The sequence below is a fragment of the Epinephelus lanceolatus genome, chromosome 2, assembly GCF_041903045.1.
Source record: "Epinephelus lanceolatus isolate andai-2023 chromosome 2, ASM4190304v1, whole genome shotgun sequence".
NCBI lineage: Eukaryota > Metazoa > Chordata > Actinopteri > Perciformes > Serranidae > Epinephelus > Epinephelus lanceolatus.
The window spans coordinates 2615133-2629561 of record NC_135735.1 but is presented as its reverse complement, the minus strand read 5'-3'; the positions used below and the strand labels follow the sequence as shown (position 1 = coordinate 2629561).

At 41.5% G+C, this 14429-nt stretch overlaps 1 protein-coding gene across 1 annotated transcript; it reads left to right on the top strand.

Annotated features, from left to right (window-relative positions):
- Positions 1-2063: 2063 nt before the first annotated feature.
- On the top strand, positions 2064-14245 carry csnk2a2a (casein kinase 2, alpha prime polypeptide a). The gene is made up of 13 exons (XM_033627307.2): positions 2064-2309; positions 5355-5734; positions 6240-6351; positions 6630-6731; positions 6925-6975; positions 7133-7192; positions 8771-8854; positions 9054-9164; positions 9245-9346; positions 9522-9622; positions 10777-10925; positions 11875-11962; positions 13766-14245. The coding sequence occupies exons 2-12, from the start codon at positions 5628-5630 to the stop codon at positions 11946-11948; spliced, it is 1053 nt and encodes a 350-aa protein (XP_033483198.1). The 5' UTR covers positions 2064-2309; positions 5355-5627; the 3' UTR covers positions 11949-11962; positions 13766-14245.
- The last annotated feature ends 184 nt before the right edge of the window (positions 14246-14429 follow it).

Below are 14429 nucleotides of genomic sequence, written 5' to 3'. Positions count from 1 at the left end.
AATGTTATTAGTGGTGAATACTGGAAATGGCCCAGGTCTTGATTACTCACATTTTCAATGCAGGACTTTTACAGTGTGGTGCTTTTACTTACGCAGAGGAATACTTCCTCTACCGCTGCTTGAGATGTTAATGTTACAACTGAGGACTATCACTCACTGTTTAATGAGTTGGAATATAAATAATGATAAAGTGCTAATTAATATTTAACAACTGCAGAATATCTTAGATCAAATAGTGCCCACAAATTAAATGAAGGCTGCAACTCAGTTATTTTTTTTTTATTGATTAATCAGCAGATTATTTTCTTGACTCGCTGATGAATCATTTGTTTTATAAAGTGAAAAAAGTCTCCATGGGCAGTCTTTCATATTCACATCACTTATTTAATTTCACCTTTAGACTAAAAGCAAGTCATTGAATTTACTATCACAGAAAAACAGCATCTATTTTGGCACTTTATTTATTTATGTATTAAAACTTCTGAACTTTTACCTAAGTACAAAAACTGAATGCAGGACTTTTACTTGTAACGCAGTGTATTTACAGTGTGGTAAAGTAGTGTTGCTTGTAAAGGAACCGCTGCTTAATGTCACAACTAAAGACTTCATCACTCACTGTTTTGTGACTTGGAATATAAATCATTGTAAAGTGCAAATTAAAATATAAGAACAACAGGATATATACTTTTAACATGGAGTTATTAAACAAACTGCCCATAAATCATATTAAAGCTGCAACTCTCAATTAATTTGTATTATTATCGATTAATCTGGCAATTATTTTCTTGAGTAATGATTAATCATTTGGTTCCAGAACCAGTGTTTTCATACTTGCATTACTTGTTTTAAACTACCTGTAGACAAAAGATACTCACTTTATTATTACAGGACAAACAACATATATTTTGGTGTTTAAAGGGATAGTTCAGTTTTTTTGAAGTAGGGTTGTATAGGGCACTTATCCAAAGACTATATTATATACAGTAGATGGTGGTCGTCACACCACCAGTTTGGAGAAGCGGGCTGGAGTCTGACGAGGAAGCTAAGCAGTGTACTGCTGTGGAGGGGTCAGCAACACAATCTATTTTAGCCATCTGAAAAAACTCACACCCAAAAAATCAATACAGTTTAAGTTCACTCTATACTGAGAATATTTTTAGTTCTTTACTTGAATGTCAGACAGCGATTTCCAATGGGAAAATGAAGCGGTTAAATTGCTCCCGTCAAAGCCACCAGACTCCACTGAGAAAAACAGCGATTTAACACTGCTGAACACAGGAGCTGCTGGTCTACTGCTGCCTCTGTCAGAGAGTTAGATTATGTTATTGTGTGAGTTTTGCATTTAATAATTTTAATTCAGAGTCACCAAGGTCACACAGTAACACAACATAACCAACTGATGGATGCAGTGATAGATCAGCAGCTCGTGTTCAGCATGTTAAAATGACTGTTTTTGTCAATGGAGTCTGGTGGCTTTGACGGAAGCATAAATGGGGAACTGAAGCCGTTAGTGGTTTTCTTGTTGGAACAAGTTGTCTGACGGAAAGGTAAAGCGTTGATAACACTCTCAATGTAGCATACGCATAATACTGGGTTTTTCCAAGTGGGACTTTTTTTTAGGTGGCTAAAATACGTTTTGTTGCCGCCCCCGTCCACAGCAGTACATTACTGTGTCGCACTCCAGCCTGCTTCTCCTGACATGTGCTGTCTGTAATATACAGTCTATAGTAAAGTACCCCATTCAACTCAACTCAAAACAAACAAAAAACAAAACTGAACTTTCCTTTAAAGCTTGCAATTTCTCTTTGATAGTAAATTAAATATCTTTGGTCTACAGGAGAAATAAAACAAGCAATATGAAAAAATAAAAGAGGCTCTGCGAACTTTTTTTCCACTTTATTCAGTCATTTTTATGAATTACATCATTTTTAAGTAAATTTTAGGTCGTTACTTTTTAGGTCGTTTATTTTATTTTATTTATTTATTTATTTATTTATTTTAATTGAATGCGGGACTTTTACTTGTAAAGGTCACGGAGCCTCTTGCTTCACTTCCGGGTGATGTTTACCGCAAAAGGGAAGAGCATCCTGGTTCTGCTAACGAACCGCTGTTCGATGTACCTCCACCACCCATCTGATGAAATTAATTTATCGCCGATACGGATGATATTTACACATATAATCAATAACTTCAAACGTGGAGGTGCTACATCGGCTGCACGGAGAGCTAATGTTCCGCTAACGAGGTGCTAACGAGCTAACGTTCATGTCGGGCGGACTTCCTCTGAGCTCGGATATTTCTACGACGAGGTTAGCAGGCTAACTTTAGCCCCCCGTTATTGATTACACATTTTGACTAATATCGAAACAGATAAATTGTTTTTTATCTGTAAATGTTTCTTCTGTGAAATACACACATTACAGTGTGTGTGAGTGTGTATTGCTGTATTCAGGGTTCACATTTTGTGATTTTATGTTGTGCTAACTAAGCTAGGTCACCGTAACTAGCTAGTTAGCGTCAGATGAGGTGATCGGAAATGATGCTCGTCCTCACAGATGGGTTGAAATGGTAAGATAACTGTGGTAACCAGGAAAGCTCATTTTAATTCGTCTCTCATTTAAGTGGAATAAGTAGCTGTGTGGCCGATGAAAAAGGCCCCGGGGAGACCGTGTCGTGACGGGGCTCCACACAGTTTTGGGGGTTATATTAAAATTGTTGGTGGTTTTTGGGGAAACCAGAGTTGACAGGGGTGTAAAATGAGACAGGACGCCGGAGAGTATCTATATTTTAATCCAGTTTAGGTTTGTTAAACCTCAATGCAGTCTGTATTTTTTTAATTAGGCCTGATCTGGTGTGGTCCAGACTGAGAAAATGCAGTAAAAGCAAAGTCTGGTCTGATTTTACAGAGAGATTAAAGGTTTTACTATCCTGAAACTGGGTTATTTAACAGCCATTATATGTAAACCTCAACCTTAATGCATTGGTATCTGGTCTATGCCTGTGTGCTGTGTGCAAGATGGAGAAAATGCTGTGAAATGGCCTGGAAATAAGCCTTTAAACACTGTGGACTCTAATTGTTAACCTCGCCCAGATTTAATAAGATGAAAATACAGTTGATCTGGTATTTTGCTTTTATTGGAGTTTGCTGGTTTCCCCTGTTTTCTCAAATAGAAGATTAAATTATCGTAAAAGTGAAGCTGTGTTTTTAACGGTCTTTAGTGCATTTATGGTAAGGTGATCCAGGTTTGATATGTCTTAACACAGTGGTGTTTGGTCTGCACCTGGTCTGTTGTGATCTGTGTGGAGAAAATGCTGTGAAATTGCCTGAAAACTGTGGACTCTAGTTGTGAACCATGTAAATGCATCACATCTGAACCTGGGTGAAGTGCAGGTTTGATAAATATACATACAGTTGGTTTGGGATTTTTTCTTTGGTTGGAGACAGACCTTTTCCCCTGTTTATCCCAAAAAGAAAATATAATAAAAGTATCACAAATTTGAAACCGGGTTTTATACAGTCTAGAGTATTTATGTAAGTCTAGTTCAAGTGAAACAACTCTAGCACAGTGGTGTTGGGTCTCCTCATGTTTGTTGTGATCTGGGTGGAGAAAATGCTACAAAATGCCCTGTAATTAGTGTATTTATTTCAATGTGGTCTTTTCTACAGTGGTATTTTGTCTACACCTGATTTGCTGCCCTTTCCCTTGTTTTCTCAAATAGAAGATATAATAAAATGATCACAGACCTGATGCTGGATTTTTAACAGTCTTTTATGTATTTATTTTAATGTGGTTGAGGTTTGACAAGTCAAATCACAGTGGGATTTGGTCGACACCTGAGTTGCCGTGATGTGGATGGAGAAAATGTGGTGAAGTGGCCGTTAAATCAAGTTATCACAAATCTGAGAAGGAGATTTTCTCCTCTGTGAAATATAAACCTTGTCCACTTTTGACGAAAAAAATGTTGACATTGTTCTTCTGTCTTTTTAACAAATAGAATAAATGTATCGTAGATGTGAAGCTTGGTATATGCTTCTGTGTTAATCTGATTCAGGCTCAACAAATCTATAGCACAGCAGTTTTTGGATTTATTTTGGTTGGAGATGGATATCTTACTGTTTTCTCACATGGAAAATAGAATAAAAGCTGAATCACAAACCTGAAACTGTGTATTAAACAGTCTTTAGTATATATCCGTTAATGTGTTGCAGGTTTGACAGATCTCAGTACAGTGATTTTTGGTCTCCACCTGGTTTGCTGTGATGTGGATGAAGAAAATGTTGTAAAATTGCTCTTTTTTTCTGCCATCTAATCTGGATTATGATAAAATGCTCTGTATTTGTAGGGTGCTATGCTCTCACAGTGATAACAAAATTTGACATGACCTAGTGTGTGTGACAAAGGGGGTTTTATAGGCTACATGCTTATCTGGTTTAGGTCTGACAGTTTTAAGTGCAGTGGTTTTTCAGGTTGATCTGGTCTAATGTGGGCCTAATGGAGAAAAAGCAAAGCAAAAATCTCCCTTTTTCTGTATTTGATATCAGATATCCGTTTCTTAAATCTGAAACTGTGTTTAAAACATTCTGTAGAGTCTCCATGTAAATCCAGTCCAGGTTTAACATGTCTGAGCACAATTTTCTTTGGTCTACACTGACTCTGATGTCAGAGGTCTGGGTGGAGAAAAGGTAGTGAAATCACCTTCCTGCTGGTAAAGTATGCACGTGGCTGCTAGGTTCACTCACCAAAACAGGCTGTTGAGGCTCTTACTCTGTAGCCCATTTTTTTTTTTGGGGGGGGGGGGGGGAGTTAAAATGGTGTGACAGCAGAGAATCAAACAAACAGAGCTGCAATGACTACTTGATTAATTGATTAGTCAGTTGACTGGAAATTAATTAGCAGCTATTTGATAATCGATGAATACATTAAAGTGATAGTGTGGTTCTTTTCAAGTGGTTTATATGTGGTACGTATCCATAGTCAGTATTTTACACACAACGCACCAAGTTTGGAGAAGCAGACAGGCTTCTGACACAGAAGCTAAGCTGACTATTGATAAGCACCTCATACAACCTAACTCCAAAAAATCTAAGCTATCCCATTAAGTCATTTTTTTAAGCAAAAATGCTTTTTTTTTTGTTTGTCCTGCAGCTTCACAAATTTGAGGATTTTATGATTTTATTTTTCCATAAATAAGAGTAAACTCAATACAATGACAGAAAAATGTACATAGATCAAATGATTTGCTGAAATATTACCTCTCAAGTTTCTCTTTAACTCCCACATCAGAGCCTACTTGTTACCTACATGTCAGTCCTCTGTCTCAGCATCTTCTCCTTCTCCCCGCTCCTCCTGCAGCTGGCGGGTCTCCATCCCATCCTGCCTAACATCCTGCTCAGGGGTTTCACACACTCGGTCCTCGTAGCTCTATCAGTCTGCACCAAAGTCACGTCAGACCGGCCTGACGCCTTTCTTCAGAGGGCGCAAGCAGCCAAAGCCGATGGTAAGCACAGCCCGGGGATCTTCTTAGAGCCACGTATTCTGGAGAGTCGCTGCGCTGCCTTCCAGTATCGAGCCAAGAAGTATTCAGAGGGAGGGGAAGGTCCTCGACACGGAGCCGCAAAGCTAGCGATGCCCGGATCCACGCCGGCCAGCAGCAAGGCTCGGGTGTACACCGATGTCAACACACAGAAGAACAGAGAGTACTGGGACTATGATGCACATGTGCCAAACTGGAGGTACGGTTACACGTTGCAGTGTTTCACAACACTTATTATATACCTATAATATTACCATATCCAAAATCTAAGACGATATTTAGTCTCATATCATGATATTGATATATTGATTTATTGCCCTAGCTGTAAGAGATCATATAATGAACCATAATTTCCTTTTCCAGTAGGTTGCAGTGTCACGTGGCTAATGCTGAAGTAAAAACATGTTCATAAACTCACGTTTTATTGATAGAACATAAATCAGTGATAATTTGATGAATCATTAAAGTAATTTATTAACTCAACTTAACTTATTTACTGTTTTTCTCTGTTTCATATTATTGTACATTTAATACTTTTCCGTGTTGGTCAGATGAAACAAGCCCTCTGAAGAGATCCTTTGATTGTCTGACATTTGGCCAAAGAAACATCTAATAGATCCATTGAAGAAATAATTGGCAGTTTTCGATCAGTGATGCTGATTTCTTTAGTATGATTACTAATGAATGTTTCCACTCTCACTCAGCAATCAAGACAACTATCAGCTGGTGCGTAAACTGGGTCGAGGGAAGTACAGTGAAGTATTTGAGGCCATAAATGTGACCAACAATGAGAAGGTGGTGGTGAAAATCCTCAAGGTGAGTCTGATTCTACTCCTGCTGTGTTGTTTCTTTAACACGTGAGCTTTTCTTTGCTCTCTGCAGTTCAGCAGTGACTCAACATATATTTTCTCCCAAAGCTGGTAAAACTGGATGTGTTACCTTTGCTGTTAAACTCAGTTTTGTGCTGCCACTGTCAGCTGATGACTTCTGTTGTAAAGAAGTTACAGCTGTCCATCGAACTCTTGTTGACTTTGACTGTGTTCAGAATATTTCTTTTTACAGTCACATTGAATTCACGTCTTTTTCTTCTGCAGCCCGTCAAGAAGAAGAAGATCAAACGGGAAATCAAAATTCTTGAAAACTTGCGCGGAGGAACCAACATCATCCGCCTGGTGGACACGGTCAAAGACCCGGTGGTGAGTTTGAGTCCTGCCGTCACTTTGCTGCATGTCGGCACGCCAGCAGCAATAATCCAGCCATGCGTGTAGCTGTGTGTGTGTGTGTGTGTGTGTGTGTGTGTGTGTGTGTGTGTGTGTGTGTGTGTGTATGATAATCTCCACCTACCTGCTGCTCTCCTCAGTTGAGCCTTGTGTTGTCCTCTCTTTGCAGTCCAGAACACCAGCGCTTGTCTTTGAGTGCATCAATAACACAGATTTTAAGGTACTTAAGTTTGGCCGACATCATACATGCACAACTATCATTGTTGTCCATTATTAATAACACGCATTATAACCCTGCAGTTGATGTTGTACATGTGCAGAAGCCGGCTGAGCTGCTGGCTTCATGTTATTAATGATTTCTTCATGTTGTTCTGCAGGAGCTTTACCAGAAGCTGACAGACTATGATATCCGCTACTACATGTATGAGCTGCTCAAGGTAAACACACAAACATCTGGTTCACGTCACCACTAATCTAATGTCAGCTTTTATTTTATCACCACTTTTAAATACAAACATGGTGCCGCACTGTATTTGTAGGTTGTTAGGAGTTATCTTCAGTGATTGACAGGAGTGTAATGTGTTGCTGAGAGAAAAAAACTGTAGAGAGTCAGGAGATGAGAGGTTTGTTCAAACCAGATCAGCTCTTAAACAATCTGTCAATGGAATAAAATCAATCAACAACAACTCTGATCATTTTTAAATAATTTATCAAGCAAAAACCTTGCAGCTTCTGAAATGTGATAATTTGCCGCACATTGAATATGTTTTACTTCTGGGCTGAGGTTTTTAAAGAATATATATAATTAATCAAATCCAAAAAAACAATCGAGGGATTAATCAAGAATGAAAATAATAATCTGTGAGTTGGTCCAGACCAGGCATGTCACAATCCCAGAAATATAGTAGTCAGTATCAATACAAGTGAAATTCCACTTCATTTGATGAAGACCATGATAAAAGAACAAACAATAAATCCCAGACACGTACACACACTCCTTTATTAAAATACACTCAAATTTAATTTAATTTAAATTTTATATATGAACATTTATCCTACAGTATTTACACACATTTCTCCTCCACTGTGATTGGATGGCTGGGTACAAAGTAGGGGTATTGTATTGCGGTATTTTTGTATGGCAATGTTGTATCTTCACACAGTGCCAAGTATCATTTTTTTAATTATATAAATGATCAATATTACAAATACAAATTAAACTTTATCAGTTGCTTTTTCCGTCCATTAGACACAGTTTACTACTGAAATAAAAAAATGGCTTAAGTGACGTCAACAGACTGAAAACTTTGTCTTGCTAGATGAAACAGATGTTGATCAAGTTTTACTTTGGGGACATAATTTACAGTTAAATATATTTCATCACAATACTCTTAAAATCACATGATAATATTGTACCATGGATTCTCTGGTGATTCCCACCTCTAGTAAAAAGTGACAGTATCGAGCACAGGCGTTTACCTAAAGCTGAATGTTTCTCGGCTCTCTACGACCAGAAAAAAATGTCAGATGTGCAGACGCCTCAGCGCCTCGCCACGCTGCTGTTTGTAGCAGAGTGTAAATATGCAGCGCTCCCATCACAAAGAATTAACAAAACATTTTTGTCTCAGGAAAAAAACTATGTTATTATCGATGAGTTGAGGCGGCGCTGTTGCTGCAGCCGCACTTGTCACTGTCGTACACGTGCTGTTGTTCTTCTTATTTCTTTGACATTTAACGGCTGACTAGAGGACTTGAAGGCGTTTATGCTGCCTTATCACATAAGAAAAATTGTATCACTGGTTCCTACAGTTCTGGAGAAAAACGAGTACCATCATGTTTTCAGAAATTTGGCGTCAATTTCGTACCAAAATATCAGTTCAGGCCGACTGTGCAGAAACTGAGAAGAGAAAGCTGGACCAGTGAAACACTCTGGGAGGAAGAGGCACCGGAACAGAACAGACTGTGGTTATAAACTGGCTGCAGTGTTGAGTCTGTGTCTCTGTGTGTTCTTTCAGGCTCTGGACTACTGTCACAGTATGGGGATCATGCATCGGGACGTGAAGCCCCACAACGTGATGATCGACCACCAGATGAGAAAGGTACTGCAAACTCTGTCGCTACTAAATTAGTCCCACTTAAAGGAGGGACTAACAAATGATTTTTTTTGTTTAGGGAAAATATCCTAATTTTCACCATTTCTTTCAGGAGTTTGATTGTCACATATTTCCTAGCGGTTATTCCAAGTCTACCCTGAAATATAAACCAGATCAATGAGTATATTCTCTGTGTGTGTCACAGCTGCGTCTTATAGATTGGGGTTTGGCAGAATTTTACCATCCCGCTCAGGAATACAACGTCAGGGTGGCCTCCCGCTATTTCAAAGGCCCTGAGCTGCTAGTGGACTATCAGGTATTTATCTGAGGATTTGTGTCAGTCTCTGTTTTCTTTCATTATTCTTGTTGTGTGATTCACTCTCTCTTCCCCCTCAGATGTATGACTATAGTTTGGACATGTGGAGTCTAGGCTGCATGTTGGCCAGCATGATCTTTCTGAAGGAGCCGTTTTTTCATGGCCAGGACAATTACGACCAGGTAACTAACGTCTCAGATGCAGACTCATGTCCCTCATCAAAGAAAACGTTTCCTCAAACTATAATGTCACCACAAGCTGGACTCCTGAGCACAGACTGAGACAGAGATGTCTTTGCGTTGACTTACTGCACTTTGTCATTGTAATGAAATGTATTAAATGTGTGTTGTGTTCCAGCTGGTCCGCATTGCGAAGGTTCTCGGCACAGATGAGCTCTTCGGTTACCTGCACAAATATCACATAGAACTGGACACACGCTTCAAAGACCTGCTGGGACAGTGAGTATCATGATGTTCAAACCTGGCAGTTCATCTGCTGAAACTTGGAATCTTATTCACATCTTCTTCTGTGGTCAAGTGGCAGGTTCTAGTGAACAAATAATTATTCCTGACTGACTTCATCAGGCTGGTTGTCAGAAGCCCCTTTTACACTGCCAGATTTTCAGCGAATGTTGGGCCGTTTTGCCGGCAAGCTGCGAGCGTTTAGACACACGAGGTTACCAATTTTCCGCCTCGTAGGGTAGACATATTGGTGGAACCCTTTTAGTTTAAACAGTACGGGGCGGCCTTCCGCAACTAGAGGGGATGTTGAAGACGCCGCACGTGCGAGCCACTGGCGGTGGATAAACAGGAAACAGCTGATAGCAGGAATTAGCGAGCAGCTAGTAGCAAGAAGGAAACACAAACCTGACAGACACTGTAAAGATGAGCAACTGGGGAGACAAGGAATTGCGCGCCCTCCTTGTCCTCGCAAACGAAGAGGCCATTAACCGTCAGATGACGGGGACGGTGAAGGACGGGCCGACTTACGAGAGAATCGCCGAAGGACTGACCAGCCGTGGCTTCCCTCCCACGTCACTGTTTACGTCACACGCTGAGCTACACGTTTTGTTACTTGCTCACGCTCCCCATTGCCCCGAAAAAGGCACATTCTGTATAAACAAAAGTAGGAAGGCGGCATTTTGCTGCACTCCCCGATTTTGTTTTTATACTGCCAATGCTGAAAAAAGACTGATTGGGCTTTCCTGCAAATTTGCACAACTCCTATTTAAAAAGGGCTAGCGTTAGTTACAACCGAGCCCGGCCCGACAGACTCAGTTCAGACCAAAGATTCACGATGAGATGAGTTTAAACAGGCGACTACTTGTAATGATGTGTTAAACATCAACCAGCCAGAGCTAACGAGGTCAGGAGGGGTGGAGAGGCCACAGTGGTGGAACACCAGCAGGCAACACAGCTGATAATCCTCAGAAGTGTTGGTGTTAAAAAAGGAACTCAGCATTCAGAGGAAGAATTCAAGAAAAACAAAAAGAGATGCAGTGAGCTCACATTCAGGCACTTGTCCTCAGCATGTTTTGAAATTGTTTGTGTAATTCCTCTCAGTGCCAGAGGGGGGAGACTAAAGATCCAGCCTTCAATGTTTTTGTGTCCAGGCAAACGAGGAAGCGTTGGGAGCAGTTCATCCAGTCAGAGAACCAGCACCTGGTGAGTCCAGAGGCTCTGGACCTGCTGGACAAGCTGCTGCGCTACGACCACCAGCAGAGGCTGACAGCCGCTGAGGCCATGCAGCACCCATACTTCTGTTAGTATACACACACCCACACACAGTGAACTGCCGCTCACATGGCGATCAGGAGCAGTGAGGAGTAACTCATGAAACAGTGTGAACGATCAGGAGCAGGGAGGAGGACGGAATCTGACGTGAATACTGACCTGATGTTTTCTTACTGCTATAACCAGTTTATCATCTCACTGTAGGAAAGACCTCCATGAAAACTAATATTGGTTAAATTGTAAGTTTTGAGTGAATTTTAGTGGATTAACTGGTGACTTGAATTTTGAAACCTCCTCAGTATGAAAAGATGTTACGTGTCCGGAGTCATCTGTCAGTATTAACGCAAGCATCGGCTGTACTGAGCTGATTTTAAAGCTAGTGATGGTACTGTGATCATATGAAACTAAATTACCTAAGGAATCCAATGGTACCAACCATATCATGCTAGCATCTTAGCAAGGGGCTAAATAACACTCCAAATGTAGGCTAAATTTTGGCAAGGAAAAGAAATGCGATGGCCGTTTCAAATGGGTCCCTCAGCCTCTGGGCTCAAGGTATCTGAATGAAAATGAGTTCTGTGTGTACCCACGAGTCTCCCCTTTACAGATCTGCTAGTATAGTTTTGGGCAGAGTTTTTGCACACAGCATGTGTTAATGTCAGCTGTTCTATTTATTTATTTCTGCACACTGGCGTCTCTAAACAGTCTTTAAATGACATAAATTGGGTCTGACTGGAAAGCTGAGACTCTTGTGGATTCAGAGCTGCATGTATGTCACTTCCATGTGGCATATACTGTTGATCTGCTGTCTCCTCCTAAAGACCTAAAGACTTCTTTTCATGAGCAGTGCTGCCTTAAACGTTGAGAACAGACTGTAGAAACACTTCAGCTAAGTTACCGTCAAACTTGAGACACCGCGACAGAGACAAACCTGTATTTGTTTTATTTTGACTCACAGTGTGTGTTTGGTCCCTCAGATCCTGTGGTGAAGGAACAGGCAAACGCCAACACAGACGGCACAAAGGCCATAAGCAGCTCCAATGCAACATGATAACCAGAGAGCAGGTAACACACACACACAATCTGTTTTAGACATACATGTGTGTATACACACTGAGCTGTCTGTTCATTAAAGGGATAGTGCACCCAGAAATGAAAATTCAGCCATTATCTACTCACCCATATGCCGATGGAGGCTCAGGTGAAGTTTTAGAGTCCTCACATCACTTGCGGAGATCGGCGGGGGGAACACCAGCACACCTAATGGCGGACGGCGCCCCAGACTAACGTCCAAGAACACAAAACTGAAACCACATCCACCACATCCATAGTGATCCAAGTGTCCTGAAGCCCTGACGTAAAAAGTTGTTTTGAAAAACATCATTTGAACTCTGTTTTTAGCCTCACTGTAGCCTGTAGCTCTGACTGCTTTTCTGTGCTTCGCGCTCACGTGTGTGCGCCTGTGCGAGACCACCGAAAGCATGAGCTTTGCTCACCCTTGTTTACATCACGTGACACGTGCACCGCAGGGGGAGACAACGTAACCACAGAGCTAAAAGATAATTTGCACTACGGTCTTTTAGCAAAGGACAGCCCAACATGTCTGAAGACTCTGAAACTGAGGAGGAACAGCATTTCTTTGTTGAGCCGTATTTGTTTGAGCCCAAGTATACGCACGGAACTCAGGCTACTGGACGAAGCAGCCGCCGCAGCTCATGAGCCTGACCCTCAGCCAGCCGCAGAATACCGGAGTCGAGCACTGGAAACCTGGTGGTGTAGTTGTTTCAAATGCAAAGCAATGCCAACGGGTGAGGAAAGTCTTTGCTGCTCAGACTGGGAATTGGCGATGCCTGCACTTGAGAATCTGGACATCAGTACTGACGAGACTGCTGCTCTTCAGAGACCGTGCATCACCGATCACCCTGAGCGCGAACACGTGAACGCGGCGCACAGAGAGGCAGTCAGAGCTACAGGCTACAGTGAGGCTAAAAACAGAGTTCATATGACGTTTTTCCAAACAACTTTTTATGTCGGGGCTGCAGCACACTTGGACCACTATGGATGAGCATGTTGGAGATACTCTGTGGATTCAGTTTTGTGTTCTTGGACGTTAGTCTGGGGCGCCGTCAGCCATTAGGTATGCTAGCCGCTCCACCTGCCGATCTCCACAAGTGATGTGAGGACTCTAAAACTTCACCAGGGCCTCCGTCGGCATATGGGTGAGTAGATAATGGCTGAATTTTCATTTTGGGGTGCACTATCCCTTTAAGTAGCTAAAACTAATGCAGTCTGATGCAATAGTCACTGAATGAATCCTCCTTCATGGAGGTTAAAAGGCCTCGTCCACACCTACATCTGAATATCTAAAAATGTATATTTATGTATATGAGTTTTGGTCTTTGTCCACTTGGGGTGTAACGTTCCATCAATCTGATAAATATATTGATTAAATGATCCAATATCATGGATACAAAAACATCAATCTATATCGTCATCTTTACGATATGCTTTTATTTTGAAAGTCTGTCACCGTCAAACAGCAGCAGACAGACAGACGGCGAGCAGCCGAGAGAAAGACTATGAGGAATCAGCAGTGTGGAAATATTTTCAACAGACAGAGCTCATGTTGTACGTACACAAGGCCGTTATGGGATAAAACATGACGTAATGTTAGCTACAGTTTTAAGAAGGAAGAAGGAATAACCCTGTTTTCAGAAACACTCGTGTACGTGTGGACGAGGCCTGGAGAACAGAAGCACCTGTCTGTGATGCAACACACTGCTTACATTTCTAAAATCATCAGATCCATCAGATGATCAGTGTTTGACCTCTGATTGGTTTGTTTTTTCCCCCTCTTTTTCCAATCAGGAAGAATCTTTGTTACCTCAACTTGTGACCTTTTCGTGGCAGAAACTTCTGCCTCCACATCAACAGCCATACTGGAGCAAGATGTCAATTTTGCAGCATACACAAACACGCACGGATTAAACTTTTCCCAACAAAGCCCGGGGCGGGGGGGTGGGGGGGGTGGGGGGGTCTGCGCTGCTTGGACCGAGTCACAGATAAATCAGATCTGAACCCCCCCCACCCTCTCCTCCTCCTCCTCCTCCTCCTCCTCCTCCTCCTCCTCCCTCCCGTCCTCCCCCTCAACCTGTTTTTAAAATGAGCAAAGTGACTGTTGTTGGATCAGTATCAAGCCGGTGTTGTGCTGTAAAGACGTTTGTCCGTCATTACGATGCTGTGGTGACCTGAAATCCAGTTTTAGCACTGAGTGGCATGGAGGCTCTTTTCTGCTACGGATAGAACAAAAGCTATATTGAAAGAGAATAAACCATTTTTATTTAAAGACGCTTGTGTCAAACTTTTATTGACTCAGGAGCTTGAATTCTACCTTTTTCTTTTAACTACCAGCCACCCTACGGTCCAGACAGCAGCGGTGGAAAGTAACCAAGTACACTTACTTTAGACACTGTACTTACCCTGCGCACTTTGTCTTTGGTGAGAGTGCCCAAAGTAAAAGTGCGCATTCTGC

Excerpts from the sequence above, each read along its gene's own strand:
- csnk2a2a (XM_033627307.2), top strand. The coding sequence starts at position 5,628 with ATGCCCGGATCCACGCCGGCCAGCAGCAAGGCTCGGGTGTACACCGAT. Across the intron at positions 7,193-8,770 it reads ACATGTATGAGCTGCTCAAG|GCTCTGGACTACTGTCACAG; the intron begins GTAAACACACAA and ends GTGTTCTTTCAG. Across the intron at positions 9,165-9,244 it reads AGCTGCTAGTGGACTATCAG|ATGTATGACTATAGTTTGGA; the intron begins GTATTTATCTGA and ends CTTCCCCCTCAG.